General features: G+C 45.5%; 2 protein-coding genes across 7 annotated transcripts in view; both read left to right on the top strand.

The window, feature by feature from the left end:
* CHN2 (chimerin 2) overlaps positions 1 to 5,832 on the top strand; it is a 199,575-nt gene extending 193,743 nt beyond the window's left edge. For all 5 annotated transcript variants that reach the window (XM_073333598.2, XM_073333600.2, XM_073333599.2 and 2 more), the window contains 2 exons: positions 375 to 480; positions 4,030 to 5,832. In XM_073333598.2, the coding sequence (XP_073189699.1) occupies positions 375 to 480; positions 4,030 to 4,201 (278 nt within the window). In that variant the 3' untranslated portion in view covers positions 4,202 to 5,832. The remainder of the gene's footprint in view (positions 1 to 374; positions 481 to 4,029) is intronic.
* Positions 5,833 to 11,056: 5,224 nt separating this feature from the next.
* PRR15 (proline rich 15) lies at positions 11,057 to 14,431 on the top strand. Of its 2 annotated transcripts, none has more exons than XM_073333603.2 (2): positions 11,057 to 11,543; positions 13,493 to 14,431. In XM_073333603.2, exon 2 carries the CDS (start codon positions 13,618 to 13,620, stop codon positions 13,969 to 13,971), a length of 354 nt encoding a protein of 117 aa, XP_073189704.2. In that variant the 5' UTR covers positions 11,057 to 11,543; positions 13,493 to 13,617; the 3' UTR covers positions 13,972 to 14,431. The 2 variants fall into 2 exon arrangements, with proteins under 2 accessions (XP_073189704.2, XP_073189706.2); XM_073333605.2 differs by lacking the exon at positions 11,057 to 11,543 and adding an exon at positions 13,221 to 13,315.
* Positions 14,432 to 16,667: the final 2,236 nt, after the last annotated feature.

Here is a 16,667-nt window from a genome sequence, read left to right as displayed (position 1 = left end):
CCCATCTTTCTTTGATGGATAGTCCAGATATCACATAAAATCAGAGGTGAGATGAAGGGTAGATGCAAGTCAGAATATTAAAAATACTGTAAGAGAAGGTTCAGGTGCTGTAGGCAGACACGCAGGCATAAAAGTAATTACACAAAGTCTCAGTTGTTGATTGCTTCACAGGTTAAAACCATTTTATTAGCTACCTTGGCATCCTTGCAAAAACACTCCATATATAAATGTAATATTTATCTTCAGCTGCACATTCAAGAACTGGACTATACCATTTGTCCTTGTAAATGATTCCGTAACATTATTGCAGCTTCTTGCATTATTGCTATTTATATGTGTAAAACTACTGACATTAATTCTGTTGTGTTTTACAGAAATCTCTAATCCTGATGAACGATTAGAAGCTGTCCATGAAGTACTGATGCTACTTCCTGCTGCGCACTATGAGACACTTAGATATCTAATGATTCATCTCAAAAAGTAAGTTAGTTTGCATGCAGAATAACCTTTGAACAGCTTACCTCTTTCTACTTTGAGATATAATAGAAAGCAATTATAAGCCTCCATCACAGCCCAAAGGTTAAAACTACACTGCTACAAATAAGATGAGAATAAACAAGGAAGAAGAGTAACTTTGCACTTAGAGCATAGTGCCTTCCATCAGCAAATCTCACTATATGTTAGAAATGTTAATTTAGTTTTGTAATATGACCACACACAGTCACAAAAGAACAAAATACAATAATTTTACTATGTGAGACAATAAATAATTAGGTTATACTTTGCATTACAACTGTAGTTACAGATGTAGTTAACGACAGTTCTTTGCGTATGTGTCAGGGTGGACCCCATTGTAGGGGATCCATGCAAGACTGGAATTTCTCTGAATAGCGGTGTCCATCAGAGCCACACAGGGTCTCCTTGGGCTTCCATAAAAGTGCATTAAGGGTAAATCTCATTCATTTTCCTCTTTCCACCAATGGGAGTGAGATGGAACCTGGCAAGTATCTGATCCACTAATTCTTATTTTTGCCTAAGCCGTCTGAAAATCCTCTTTAGAACTCTTCTGATGACCTTGATTTTTGACTGCTGTGATCACTTCGACCCAACTGGACTTGCTATTGACTGACAGCTAAACCCCCTGTACAAATCCCTCTGTAGAGGGATCCTTAACATGGTGGACTCAAAACCTGTGGGCTTCACATATTGTCCATCCTGTGACGGCCTAATTCTCTTAAAAGATGGCCATGGAAGGTGCCTCAGCTGTCTAGGAAATCACACATTCTCAGCAGATGCTCAGGATGCATGTCATTCTCTGCTAGGACATGTGAGACACAAGGCTGAAGCTCCATCTTCTGGAACAATCCATGAAGGTCTCCTCTGACTCTAAGGTGATGAGCTCTAAGATCCTGCTAGTGGACCACCCTCCCTATCACTCTCCCTATCAGTATCTCTGGCCAGACCCCTACACTTGAGTACCAGGAGGAACCAGATCCAGGGACAGAGCAACACCAGTGCCCTATATCACCACCAAAGGCCCTCATCTTCATCTCCTGACAAAGCAGTATCCTCAGCACTGCTACCAGCATCTCATGACTGTAAACATTCCAAAATCTCCATGTGAAGACTGTTGAAACTCTGGCGACAGAGATGGTAGTGATCATCAGAGAAATCCCACAAGCTATTTGACATCCTGTCAGCTTCTGGTCCAGCCAGGGTTGTCTTCCCCATAAACATAGGACTGCTTGACCCACTTAAGGGATTATGGCAGATACCGTCTATGATAGCATCCATTGTGAAGCATGTCAAGAAGAGAAACCCAATATCTCCAATGGGATTTGAGTACTTCTATACTCACCCAGCCTGGGCTCTTTAGTTGTGTTGGAGGTACAAGAGAAATCTAAGCTGAGCAGGAGTACCCCCAAGGATACCCAAATGGCTCACCCTATTTGGGAGAAAGTCATACTCCTTTGCTTCTTTACAGCTACGTGTAGCCAACTGCCAGGGATTTCTGACCCAGTATGACTTCCTAACATTGGGCAGGGTGTCACTCTTCCTTGAAAAGGTCCCACACAAGAGCAGGGAGGAGCTAAGAGACATAATTAAGGAAGGTCAGTTAGCACCTATGATGGATGCTTCCAACACCTCAGCAAGGTCTTTGGCCATTTCATTGACAATGCAGAGAGAATCATGGTTCCAAGCATTGGGTATTCCAAGAGAGGTACAGGACCCATAAATATATAGCAAGTGCACTTGCTAAAAGACTCAAAAGCCAGAGATTGTCCCTTACGGGTTCAGAAAATTCTCATCCAAAGCAGGAATTCAGCACCAGGAAGACTTACTCCTCCAAACAGAAAAGATGGTCTGGAACAATACAGACCCAGTAGAGGCACCAATACTGAAAATCCTCAATTATATGCAGCTCCTAAAACAGGCTAGACTAGCATTTGGTTCTCTCAAGGTCCATCTAGCAGCAATGTTGGCATGTCACATGCCAGTACAGTTGCACTCGATCTTCTCTCATCCAGTGGTATCAAAATTCCTTAAGGGTATCCTTCGTATTTACCCTACAGTTAGAAACCTGACCCTTGTGGGATTTCAACATTATTCTGCTATAATTCATGGAGTCGCCCTATGAACCATTGTTGGAGTCTCACTGCATCAAGATGGTATTTTTGGTGACCCTCACTTCTGCATGGAAAGTCAGTGAGCTCCAAGTCTTCGTGGCCAGACTGCCTTACAGATCTGTCCATGGGGATGTTGAGACCACAACCCAAGTTCCTTTCTAAGATGGTCTTGATGTTCACCTGAACAAGTCTGTTACCTTGGCTGTGTTCTTTTCAAAGCTGAACTTGATGCAGGGACAGAAGAAACTGCATGCCTTGAATGTATCCAGGGCTTTGCTATATTACCTTGGTAGAATCAAGCCTTTTGGGCTGCCTCTCTACCTGTTTGTGGCCATTTCCAGCCCATCTAATGCCAAGTCATCTGTCACAGAGGATCTCCAAGTGGATCACACAGTTCATTTCCACCTGCTATCAGCTGCCTGGAAAGTCTCTCCTTCTGAACATTGAGGTGCACTCTACCAGGGCACAGGCTGGTAAGCATTATACCTTTGACATGGCGGTCAGGGCAGACACCATGTTCAGGAGGGCAGTGCTACAATCATTGTGTGACTGATATGGCTGGAACTCCTCACTTCAGCCGTTCTGAGAAGACACTGCTTGCCAGTCACCTACTGTGGGATCCACAGAAACATACTTGAAGAAAGAATGGTTACTTACCCTCCAGTAACTGTTCTTTCCTAGATGTTGTAGTCTGTGTCGATCCCACAACACCTCCATCACCCCTTTTGAAGTCCTAGGCTAACAGGTTTTGAATTGTGAGGGAACTGAGGTGAGGATTGCAGCTGCCACACCCTTTATGCCCTTGAGGAACGAGTACGAGGAGGCACAGGGCTCATGTACGGTCCTGACAGACACTGCTATTCAAAGAAATTCCAGTCTCACATGTCTGGGCACATGTGCACTGATGATGGGATCCACACTGACTACATCATCTCAAAGGACCACAATTACTGGAGGATAAATAACCATTGTTTACATTGTAATTATCCTATGATTATTCTTTTTGATAAAATAATTACTACTAATTCCTTCTCACTGGAAGTTTAACCACATGACTGAATCACATCAATGTCGTTCCTTACATATATTTTAAGAATCCACATATGTCAACTACATTGTATTTATACTGGAGTTATCAGTTTTGTGGTAAATCTTCCATTTATATGAATAAGTAGCATTTAAAAGTTTTCCATAAGCAAAACCACAGTGAAATTGCACTGTAATTGCTGTGTAACTACAGTGAGATTACAGTCACTAAAGTGTAACCAAGATTGTATGTTGCAACAATATCATTATCTAACAATGCTTGAAGCAAAACAATCCCATAACATAATGCTACTATATATTAGATTTTTCTAGTAAAGAAATTGCTACTTACTAATTTTATTTTTTCCTACTTTAGGGTTACCTTGAATGAAAAGGAGAATTTTATGAATTCTGAAAACTTGGGAATAGTGTTTGGACCTACTTTAATGAGACCTCCAGAGGATAGTACTCTTGCTACCCTGAATGACATGCGGTACCAGAAGCAAATTGTGCAAATTTTAATAGAAAATGAAGATGTTTTGTTCTAAACAATGAAGAAGTAACTTCATAGCCACCTGCTTTGAAATTATAAGTTTAAAGGAAAACCAACATTTCTTTATAGTTTAAAAAAAAAGGAAGAGAAAGTTCCTGGGCTGCACTTCATTTTGTGCAATATTGCAGATGAATGCCAAAATGTTTAATAAAGCCTATGTCTTATAGACATATGCCTCTTTTTTAGAAAAAAAAAAGTCAGAAAAAAATCCTTTTACCTTGTATCTTTTGCCTTGCCTCATATGTATATTTGTTTTGAGATGTTGCAAACACTTTTACTAAGGAACACAAAACATATTTTAATATGGCTAGAGAAGCAAAAAGGTACTACTTAATCAGTGTTACTTGTATACTGCTATACATTTCCCCACTCTGTAAGACATAATTATATGTGTCAATCGTGAAACAGAACCTATATTATCAAGATATTTTACTTTAATTAGCTGCTAGAATGGCATTTTATTTTAGCAAACAGTAATTCAATGTGATGCATTTTTTCCATATATCCTCTCCTGCATTTTTGCTATGATATAATGAAAACATTTACCACTAGTGCAGTATTATCCTGACATACCTCTTTTATTGCAAATGTTTTGAAAGAAAGAGACTTCTTTTTTTAAAAAATGTGTATTCTCACTTTCTTTAGGTTTTTGTTTATATTTTAGGCATTATAAGTTTGTATAGTACATTTTTAGTCATTTGATATTTTCTAACAAGTATGGTCTTATCATTTCTTTTTCCCATCCAAAATGTGGTGTTGAAAGTTTTCAAAAGTCTGGTGGTAGTATCAGTTTCACAAGCCAGACGTTTTTTGGAGTACAGTCATGTGTAAGTTAAGTGATGCTGGGACACTGGATATTTTCTGGCTTTGTTAAAAAGTTAGCACTTTTGTTTTGCTTGATTATTTTTTTTTGTAAAAAGCAATTTGTCATGTTTCTGTATTTATAAATGTACAGTAAATCTGCTGAAAATGTGAGTGTTTCTCTTGAACTTGTTTTCTGATGGTTTGTTTTTAAAAACAAGAATGTGTAAGAAGTATGGGAGTTGGTAAATTTAATTACTACCAATTTTTTTTTATTTTCCTCCCCTCACAAATGTTGACCTACATGGTTCATAATCTAACTGAAAAATTTTCTAATGTTAAAATGATTTCTCAGCATGAGATTTTTCTAAAAACATAGACAGACAGCATACTTTACTACCAAACTGAATTTTCAGTACAAAAAGCTATAATCTCTCTTTGTCATTGTGTGGATCACATGCTTGGTAACTCAGTGATACAGTTTTCTGAACTATTTCAGGGAGCATAGCTTTCTATTCAAATTGAAAAATGTGTGTAACTATGATAATGAATGGGGGAAGGAATACTGTAAATTTGTTGTTCTTTAGAGAAATTTTTAAGGCCTAGGTAGATTAACCCAGATTGCACAGCAGATGCTAAATAGTTCTGATTTGCTGATGCTACTATAGATTTGCCTAAATTGTACAGGTTTATTTGTTGTAGGTTCTGTACTAAATACTGTCATAAAAATGATCTGGAAATGGTTTTATTTTGTGAAGTAAACTATGCTTTGTAATTTATGATAGTGTAAATGGAAGGAAAATCCTATTAAACATGTTAAGAGTTCTGGCATCTGTTGTTTTGACCATATAGCAACCTGGGAAACAAACCAAACAGTTTCTATCAGTCCTCCCATCATTGCAGAAAAGTTCATTGCTGGTAAAACTCAGAACTTGTTTTACTGTCAACAGTTTTGAATTGGTAGTGGGATGTTAATACTTCTGCAACTTCTTTACTGAGCTCTGCCACCAAATTTCTATTCTTAAAAGGTCAAGTAAGCAGAGAACCAATATATCCCAATCAGCTATACCACAATGCCTATTCCATGACACCAAAGCAATTTTTTACTCTACTTGCTTGCATGCAAGAGTTTGAATATGACAATTTTCCTTCATTTCTTTTCAGTTGGGATTTTGTTGTTTAAGAGAGAGTTCTGTTTTACTGACAGGTTTCAGAGTAACAGCCCTGTTAGTCTGTATTCACAAAAAAGAAAAGGAGTACTTGTGGCACCTTAGAGACTAACCAATTTATTTGAGCATAAGCTTTCGTGAGCTACAGCTCACTTCATCGGATGCATGCATCCAATGAAGTGAGCTGTAGCTCACGAAAGCTTATGCTCAAATAAATTGGTTAGTCTCTAAGGTGCCACAAGTACTCCTTTTCTTTCTGATTTACTGATACTTTTGAGTTGGAGGAAAGGTGAGCGAAGGTCTGCAATCCTACCTTTGACTGCTTCACCTCTCCCTGTGAAGCGTGAATTGGTGCCTTTGATATACCTTATGCCCTGAATGTTCAACTACTGTAGAAGGTAGTGCCTTTAGAAATATCCGTTTAAAAGCAACTTTGGCTGGAGAAGACCTCTAGTTGATACTATGGATGGTACTTTAAAAGAGAGAGGGAGGTGGAACCAGAGGGAGAGAGGAGTGCAATTATTCTTCTACACACTCTTAATGCTAATCTGGAATTATGGTTGGTCTCTGCCTCAGCTGGCTGACAGGTAGCATCACCTATGGAATGTGAAACTCCAGCTCCCCTCCTGCCATGTCCCTGGTTCGAGTTCTAACTGAAGCAAACGAAAAGCAAGCAGAGCCTGCTCCTGTGAAACAGAATGTCTGCCTGCCAAAGAACAGGGCCAGGCAAACAAACTTCTGGAGAGCAGGAGTATGCACCAATGTGTAGAGTGAGCTGGGTCTGACTGGATTATACCAAGTCTCTTGGTCTCCCCTCACAGAATACAGCAGAGCCTGATGCTGTGATGGCTTTTTCCTCACCAGGCACTGCTAAAGAGTGGTGAGAGTAGTTTGCAAGATTCCCCTGTGGCGTGCATCACTTCGCTTTTGGACCATGTCCCCTCAAGGGACACTAGAAGCAGATGAAGCCTCTGCTCTAACAAGAGTCCATTTTATCAGCAGTTGTCCCGGAGGTGAGAACAGTAGTGTAGCTGAGGGTAAACATAGGTAAATGGAGAGCACCTGCTTCTCACTGCAGGTGTAGGGACTTTAAATTAGATTAGTTTATCCACTTTTTTTTTTTTACCACAGCACTACTGGGCATGAACCTTGCTCATGTCCATGTCCCTGAAGGGAGCTGTTATTCAATCTCCTTCTCCTTTAGTTCAAAGCACTCTGTCAGCTCACTGCACATGCACCCTCGAGTTTCTGCCATTCAGATGCCCTTGTGGCTTCTTCTTGTATATGAGTGCTGCTACTCTGCCTGCAGCCTATACCACTCACCAGCCGCAAGTGTCTTTCCTGTGTGTTAGCAGACGGGGCACGAGTCACGTGACTCCCTACAATAATACTAATGCATCTTGGACCTACTTACGTTAGCAGAGAAACATTCCATTTTTCTTCTTTCTGTTTCTTGGTGGTGGTTTGAAGGTTAGTACCTGCTATGGGTCCAGTAGAACAGTGCTGAATCCTACTCTTTAACCTCCTCTTGTGAGGCTCACAGCCAGCTAGTTCCAAGAGAGGGAAAACTGTGCAGGCGGTTGTATGAAGAACTAAAAATGAAGCTACTTAGCAATAAATAGTATTCACATAAGATACAGGGCCCAGTTCTCTGCCAGTGTAAACAACCGAGCTAGTTTTAAGATGGAACTCGATACATTTATTAACGGAATTATATGATATGGTTGCCTGCGTTAGCAGGGTACTAGACTCAGGGACCCAGAAGGTCCCTTCCCTATGTTCCTAACTCTGTTCAAGCTGCAAAACAGGTGTAACAGAGTGCAGAGAAGGGCTCATTTGCTCCTCATTCAGTTTCTCCCTGTTTTCAGTGTCTAATCTACCCCATCAGCAGAGGAAAACTACAGACCAGAGTGAAATCTGAGGCATAGCTGGAAAGATAAATGACCCTGTGACACATGGGTTACAAAGAGAAATATGACCACAAATCTTTCTTTAAAATCCCTTGTCTTGCTAGGATCAGTGACACACCACGTTTACTACAATGGGTCACACCATAATTGTATGGGCCAGGCTGGGGAGAAAGTAACTGCAACTCATCAGACAATAGACCAATCAGATGATGGTATCATGCAATCAGCAAATGCCTCAGTCAGCATTTTGAAAGAGGGGAGTAACAGCAGCATGTAAAGTTTTCACTTCCAAAGAAGCTGTTTCTATGTAAACACTAACCTTTGTAACAATCTTGTGTCAGTCAGTATTTTATGACTTTGACCTGCACTGACGACTTTCAAATACAGAACAAGTTTTAGCATTCCTTTAGCCAGGCATGCAACCATACACATGCACACAGAGTTCATTTCCTTCCCCGCCCCCTATTAGAGAAAGGTGTGTGCCTCAAAACTTCATAGAAAATTTCAGACCGCCTGTGTCTTTCTCAAGAATGGACAGATCTCTTTCACTATATAATTTTAGAAACAGACCTGAATCAAAACCCCTTGTATGAATAACTGAATTGTGGGGAAATTTGAATCTTTATCTGAATTTAGCAATTCAGGCCCATAATAATCATAAAATAATAAGAAAAGTAGCATATCACAATTTCTCTGAGAAAGGTATGGAAACTATTATTACTGGTCAATTATATTCATATAATACAATGGTCAGGTTATCTATCTGAATGCCTGGGGATTGGGAGTAGGATATTCTCATTGGAAGGCCCTTGACCCTGACATGGGTCTGATGGAACTCAAAGCCATGATCCTACAAACACTAAAACAGGTTAGTTGATTGCTAGGATCCAGTGCAACACCCATGTTATCTCTCAGGTTACTTAAGGGGAGACTCCCTCTTGTAGGGAGCATTTTATAAAGGATTACATATACACACTTGGAGTCTGCCCATTGCTTCTCTCCCTCATTAATACATACTTATTAATGCCCACATGCCTTATCCTGACGGGCAATGCGGGGAGCAAATGAGCCTTAATCAAGCATAAAATCATATGGGGAGACTATGCAGAAGAGAATTGGGCTGCAAGGTAGTATTCCATGCCACCATGCAGCAATCACAAGCTCATCCACATGATTCGTATTCCATGGGGCAATAAGGGAGGTGGACAGCCTGAGTGGGGAAGAATCAAAGGACACATGCTACATGGCATATTCCTCCAGACAACATCACCATTTTGAATCCTAAGAAATGCTGCTTGAGTTCACCTTACTGTACTTTCCCACCCTACCTAAACCCTGACCCTTTCAACAATTAGGCATGTTCCTTAAATCATTGGAACTAATCACAATAATAAAGTTAAGCACGTGTAAGTGTTGGAAGGATCAGGGCCTAATGAGTCCCACTGGAGGTGTCACATGGGCAGGATTGTTAGAGGTGGGGAGAACCAAAAGATGACAAGGAAGATAGTCTCTCTTTCACCAGCAGTCTGGCTAAAGCCAAGTTAAGCCATATGGCTGAGATCCTTCTGATTTTTTACCAATGGATTACAGTCTACACAAGCGTCCTGTTGCTGCCATTCTATTGGGTAGGATGTCTCTTTACTAAGCCTGCTTCTGCCAGGTATGATTTCTAGCAAATGTTCTCCTTCCCATGAGTTTTAGTGTGGCCTATCCATATGGGTCTAATTCATTACTTGGTGACAATGACATTGATAAAACTCAGAAAACAAATATTGATTAATTGATCCTCACTACAACCAGTGGTATAGACAAACAATTTCCCTTTCCCTGCTGAGTAAACTGAGGCACAGGTCAACTTCCTACCCAAGGTTATACAGCAACTCAGAATCCTGATTCCCACCCGCTCTGCTGGTATTACTAGATTGCATGCTTTCTCTTATTTTTGGGGTGTTAACTGCAGTAATTTTTTAAAGAGTGAGAGTGAATGGATTTAGAGATTTTCTTCAATACTACAACATATTAATTTTTCTGGAAAAGCATGCCATGTGCATATATGCACTACATGTGAAAAGCTGACTGGGATCTATAGCAAGTCAGGTAATTTAGCTGACAACAACTGTCCATTGTTCATAGCCATGTGTTCTGTTACATACCTATAGAGCACCTGACCTAATCCATAAGGCAACTACCCTCTTCTCTTTCAAATCCTTTTTCTAAGATACACTTTTGCTGTGATGCCTGCAAGAAATCTGCCAATCAGTAGAAGGAGGCATTGGGCCGTAGTAGAAATTTAACCAAAAAATAATGTTTGTGCTTAACAGGTCTCCTCAAACCCATCACCTGTGTTTGTCTTGATCCTAGTGCTGCAATCGGATCTACATCTGCCATCAATAGGGCTTTCAAAGGTCCACTCACATTGATCCAATTAAAGGACTGGGGTAAAACCACAATTTAAAAGATTGTGAGTTCTTAAGGGTAGAGACAGTGCCTTTGTATATGCCTGTATAATGGCTAACACACAGCGAGACTTGAATCATTGTAATCAAGAGCATTTTCATTAAACATTGGGGAGGGGAGAAGGGAAGGATTCTACTTTTAAACCAAACGTTGGGCTTTAAAAAGAGAAAATTCGTCCCTGCCACTGGCGGGATGCGTCCTGTCGCCGTGACACCAGGGCGTCCGCGGAGCTGCACTGCCTGGCGGCTCCAGTCCTGCCTCGGGCTGATGTGTCGCCTTCGGCCGGCCACATTCCTCCCCCCGCCGCCTGTCACAGCCGTGGCGGGAGCTCTGTGCGGCCGGGGCGCTCTCTCCCCGCGTGTTTGCACCCTGCTTAGAACTGGGGCCCTGATCTCCCCGAGGCCAGCTGTAGGCTGCGCGGTGCCGGCGGCTCTGCGGGGGCAGCCCGCGAGCCACAGCCCCTCTCCCTCCCTCCGGCTCCCGGGCGCGGAGAGCGGCCCTGCTGCCGCCGTTCCACCCCGCCGGGCCGGGCTCCGCAGCAGCCAATGAGCTTCCCCGCCGCGGGGGGAGCGCCAATGGGCTCACCTCCACCTGCCTCCTGCCCACACGCGAGGTACGCGGCCGGGCAGGCTGGAGAAAGCGAGGCGGGCGGGCCAAACCAAGTGTCCACTGAAACGCATCCGCCTCGCAGCCTGTCTCCGCCGCCCCGGAGGGATGGAGAGGGGCCGGGCGGCTCCTCCGGCGGATGTTGCCCGAATGGCCAGTTAAGGAGCGGCTGGGAGGCTCACCTGCAAAGCGGGCGGGCGGGCGCCTGAAGGTCTGCCCCGGGCTCTCTCCCCCGGCGCTGGCCGCAGCCTGTTGCATTGGCAGCGGGAGTTCCCCTGGGAGCCGGCGACCTGCGCTCTCCGCCCCGCAGGGACACTCGCCGCGGCTGCCCCTTGCAGGCGCGGGCCCTAGGGCGGAGGGAGCCTCGCCGCCGGCCCTCGCAGATTCCCGCCAGGTGAGAGCTCGGCCCGGCTTTGCCCCGGCGCGCAGGTGCCTCCCTCTGCTTCCCGCCGGGCGCCTTCCCTGCTCTGCCCCGGCCGCGGGCGCCCCGAGCCAAGCGCTGCTGTGGCCCCGCAGCGGGCGGCTGCCAGTGGGGCGCTCGCGAGGCCGGGGGCCTGCGCTTAGCCCCACGCCCTTCCCGGCCGGCTTCGGCCCGGCCCCTCTGCAAAACTTTCCCCGGCGTCTCCCCCCAGCTGGGGCCCGGGCACCCTCCGACTTGTTGCCTCCCCAGGTGACTGGCCCCATTGGAGCCGATTGCCGCTGGTGGCCGAACTCAGCGGCACTTGGCTGGTTCCCGGGCACACGGGGCCCGCTGGCTGCCCTGCCCCGCGCGCCCTTACCAAGGAATACGACACACGGCGCCGGCAACCCCCCGGGGTCTCCCGCTGCGCGCGGGGGCAGCTGCTCGGGGCGCCAGGGCTGCAGCCACTTAGCAGCGGATCCTGTTCTGCGCCTTCCCTATGCCTCGCTGGTGTCCGGCCTGCGCTGCTCTAAGCCCGGGCTAGCGAGCAAGGAACCTGTCCATTCTTAACCTCTCTGTTCACGCCACTTTTAGAGGCAAGCCTCGTGTTGCGGTCCTGGCTCTGAGTCTGGCTGTGTGCGCGCTTTCTGGTTTGCAAGTTGGGGCTAAACGGGCGTTGTCTGTAATGGCTCTCTCGCCCTCTCTCTCGGTGGCTTTGGCCTTGCGATGTAAAGCAGGAGGGCAGGATCTTGTGGGATGCAGACCCTCGGGGCATTGGTGGGTGTGCAGTTAACCCTATGTGCATCGAGAGGTGAATAACCTTTGGCGGAGGATCAATTGCACAGAGAGGGGAGGGGAGAGCTTGGCTCGGATAAAACCTGAATAAGAAGTCCATCTAAACTTCAGTTCAGCGTTTATCTGGCCTGGTTCTGCGCCTGGCGCTCTGGTTTAGTGGAAGTCCTGAAGTGTTGTGAAAGGAGCTATGACTTGTGAAAATAGTGGCACTATCACTAGACCCTTGGCTTCGCTCTCCCAGAACAAAGAAGCCCTCCTGACTTCTGCTACGTGTCTGACTCTCTGGTTGAAAAGTTAAAGCAAAGTCCCCTCCCCAGTTACTAGTGATCTGCACACGTGCAAAAACTTGGGGTAGGGTTAATTCTCCAAAGCAGGGGCTTTTATGGACTCCAGATGAATAGATTACTCCCCTCTTCACTACTTTGTGTTTAGGTTAGTCAATCTGTATCAACCCTATCTTTTAAATCAGGGAAATGGTGGTGGTTTGCGATACTAAGACTCTGTGAGAACTTCTAGGGTTTATGACAGAATAGCAGAGACTTGTCCGTCCTCAGTCTGGAGTTGTTTGCAGCAATGTTGTAGCCCTGCTGATCCCACGGTATGAAATAGACTAGGCAGATGGACGAATTGGTCCATAACAAAATAGTACCTCGCCTACCGAGTCTGTCCTGACTGTCATACGAAGATCCCTGCAAAATAGGGACCGGTCTGGAAGCCTGGTGTGCTCCTAATGACCTAAGTGATGGTGGCTTGATCCATCAGGAACTGCAGGGGCACGCTGGAAATAAGATCTTTCGTTGCGTTAGCCTTATTTCCAGTGCTGTGATCCTGAGTATCTCTGGAAACCACAACCCCCGTCTGATTCCCGCAGTTAGTGTCCCCACCCACTCAGGTGATAGAGCCACCTGGGGCAGAAGGGGATCTCAAGCCCAGCCCTGTTCCTGTGGCAGCGGCTGGCATCTAGTCAGCAGGTAGGTTCGGGCTCAGAGCCAGCCCCCGGGTAGAGAACACCCTGTGTGACTCGGAGCAGGGCAGGCTGCCCGCCAGCCTGGCCTCGGGCCCTCTCCGTCTCCTCCTGCCCAGCCTGGTCAGTTTCTCTGCTCTCCTGCCCTGGCAGCTGTCACTCCCTCTCCTTTCCTCCTGCACAGGAGCCGCGCCGCGAGCGCCCCGGGGAGTTCCCTGCCTCGCTAGTGCTCGCAGCCCAGGTGAGCCGAGCCGGAGCAGGGAGCGGCTGCCTCCTGCCCCGGCGGCGGTGGCTGGGCGCCGGGAGAAGATGGCTGACAGCACCGCGACCACGGGCTCCTGGTGGAAAGCGCTGACCAGAAGCAGGAAAAAAGCCAAAGAGGGGCTGGTGGCCGGAGCGCCGGCGCCCCCGGCTGAGCCCGCCCTCCCGCCGGCGCCCCCCGGCCCGGACTGTCGGGAGAACCAGCAGCCCAACGTCAGCAGCAGCGAGCCCAAATTGGGCGAGAAGCCTGGCGGCGGCGGCGGCGCCAACCGCAGAAACCTGAAGATCTCCCACTCCGGCCGCTTCAAGGAAAAGCACAAGGTGCGAGCCCCTCTGCTGGCCGAGAGCCCCAAGCTGTTCGAGGGCAGCGCGCCCAGCCACGCCAGCGAGGAGAGGCAATAGCTGAGGCTGTGTGCTGCCGTACAGCCTCCGTCTGACCGAGCCTGGCCCCTGCAGCCAGTCCCCCAGATCTCGCTTTTCCACCACCCACAGAGTCACGGCTCCTTGGGGGCTAGAGGAGGAGACACCTGCTGCTTTGGAAACGCCTTGGGTGCCCCTCGTCGCTAGGAGGAAGCCATCTCTCCCCGGGGGGCGCGGTGACCCCGCTGTAACCAGGCCAGGGACGAGCCTAGTCTCTCGTTCGGATTCCGAATTTTGGAAACAAAAATAATCCCAGCGCCCTGTGTCTCTGTTCCTGGCTGCTGCACTTTGGACTGGACTATCACCCTCGCTGGCTGGAGTTGACAAGTGCTGCCCTGCTGCTTATTTTAGGGGGTAGAGCGGGATACCTTTCTTGATCAAAAATAGCACGAGCAAATGGGGATGGGATTTAATAATGAAATAAAGATGAAGTGTAAATGCAGATTTTCTTGGTCGGAATTGAAGGTGCAAAAACGCTACAAACTGAGGAAGACAATGCACTGCCATAAATTACTAGTGTGCTGTAGATTAACAACGCTTATAAACCAAAGTCTAGAAGGAGCATAGGAACATGGTCAATTACATTCACGTTAGAATATAATATGTTGTAGAGTCAGCAACAGGGCAACCTATGTCCCTCTAGACGGCAGACTCCCCTCTTTGCAGTAGCTTTTCCAAATAGGTGGCTATCCTTCCTCAGTTTTCTGACCAAGGGGATTGTTCATTGCTCTAAAACACTAAGATAAACCCTCTTTTTAAAGGGAGTGAAACCGAAGTACTCTTACCTAAGTTCAAGGCCAAGGACTTCCCGGGGTACCTGTAGATCTCTAACAATCATAGTGCTGTTTGCCTCTAATAGACAAGTCAAGCAAAAGAGTAAACAAATCCCTGTTACATTCAGTGAGTTATAAGTGGGTTATTGTAAGTGAAAGGCCCTTGGGTTCCCCTGGTCCATTTAAGTGTTAGGATTTGCCTCTTGCATATTTGAACAGAATTTCTCTCTCCTTTCTTCCTCCATCCCACCAAACGTCTAGGTAATTATAAGCAAGTGCTCAAGAGGTGAATCTGTAGTTTTCTTGTAGAGAAGAGCTGTTCAGATTTGTCATTCAGCTCCCTAAGGAAGGTACACAGTGCATTAGTAGCATGGTTCTCCAGTAACTGATGGTTTCAATCTAATGAAACTCAACCAAAGAAAGTAAGTGATAAAAGGTAAATACCTTTTAGGGAGAGAATAACGCTGCTGATGCTCAACAGAGTTGTGTTTAGTATGATTGCAGCCAGCACTGAAAGCAAGAATGCCCATGAACATGTAAGGGGTTATTGGTAGTGATGATGATAGTCTTAGCCTTTATCCCCATGCAAACAGGCTCAAGGTTCCCAATGTTTCTGCTGGTTGCAATCAAACATGAAGTGGAAGTACTGATTCTCCGAGTAATTGACATCTCAAACTTCCCTTGAGTTTTCAGAAAGGCTCTGTTACAAAGCAAACCATGAGCCAAAACATATCTACTGAGATGCTGAGATGTAAAGAGGAAAACTAGAGTGGAAAAATGTCTTATCTATTTATAGTATCTAAGGTAAATAAAACTGGTTTTGAAAACCTAAAACCAAACTAAACTATGCATAGTCAAAATCACTTTCCATAAGTGAGACTAAAGACAAATCAATGTGGCAGAGACTGAAAATTCTTTCCCAACATATTAGAAACTTCTAAGAATTAATGTATGGTTGTGATATTTAATAGGCTTTAGTCAGTCCTCCTGAAATTCCATGTACTATGATTTCTGAGTACCCTTAGTCTAGATTAACCAAGTAATTTACTGTTCCTGAAGTGGGACAATAGCATACGCCTCTTCAGAAGAGTAAATAGTGAATGTTGTAAGTAGGTGGTCTGTTAACCTTCAGATGGGGTTATGTCTGGAGAGTGTAAAGCTATGTCCTGCTGAAAAAAGGCCAGGAAAGCCAGACTTCCCAGTTCTATTGTGACAAATTTAACTTGCTCTGTCCACTTCTGGGGATATTTAATTTATAGACTTTTAGAAATCTCTTGCCTGAGTAACTCTTCTACCATCACACAACTTGGTCAGATCAATGACTTTATAACAGTGCACTCTAATATTACTTTATGCTGTTACAGTGCATGTTAATATTACTTTAATAGTGCAGCATTTGTGGAAAAAAGGCTTAAATGGGAGTTTCCCTTCCCGTCCCATTTACTGTTTCTAGATATAGCAGCCCCTCCTTCTCTCCCCCATCCCTGCCACAGCCCACCCTTCACACATATGGACTCTAGTTGAAAAACAACCCCCCCTCCACTGACTTACAAAGAGGAGTCCTTTTACTACAAGATCATAGAACGCTCTGGGTTACTCAGTGAATTTTGACACGTGGCCCGCTGCTGTTTAGAAGTAGAGGTTTTGCAGTGCCAGTGCTGGCCTATTGAGGGCCCTAACCAGGAATATTTCCCCTCCCATCTCCAACACATAATAAAAAGTGAATGGGGGCCCCCTTGAACTGCTCTCAGGGCCCCAAGCAATTGCTTAGTCTGCTTATGCCTAGTGCTGGCTCTGTTCACGTTACCTGAGCTCATCAAATGGGCTCCTTGTCCTTGTTAAGGTGCTGCTGGATATTGAGAGAATGTAGCGCTGTGTCCTGCTAAAAAGAGGCCAGGAAAGCCA

The sequence above is a fragment of the Lepidochelys kempii genome, chromosome 2, assembly GCF_965140285.1.
Source record: "Lepidochelys kempii isolate rLepKem1 chromosome 2, rLepKem1.hap1, whole genome shotgun sequence".
Taxonomy (NCBI): domain Eukaryota; kingdom Metazoa; phylum Chordata; order Testudines; family Cheloniidae; genus Lepidochelys; species Lepidochelys kempii.
This window is presented reverse-complemented; position numbering and strand designations above follow the sequence as displayed.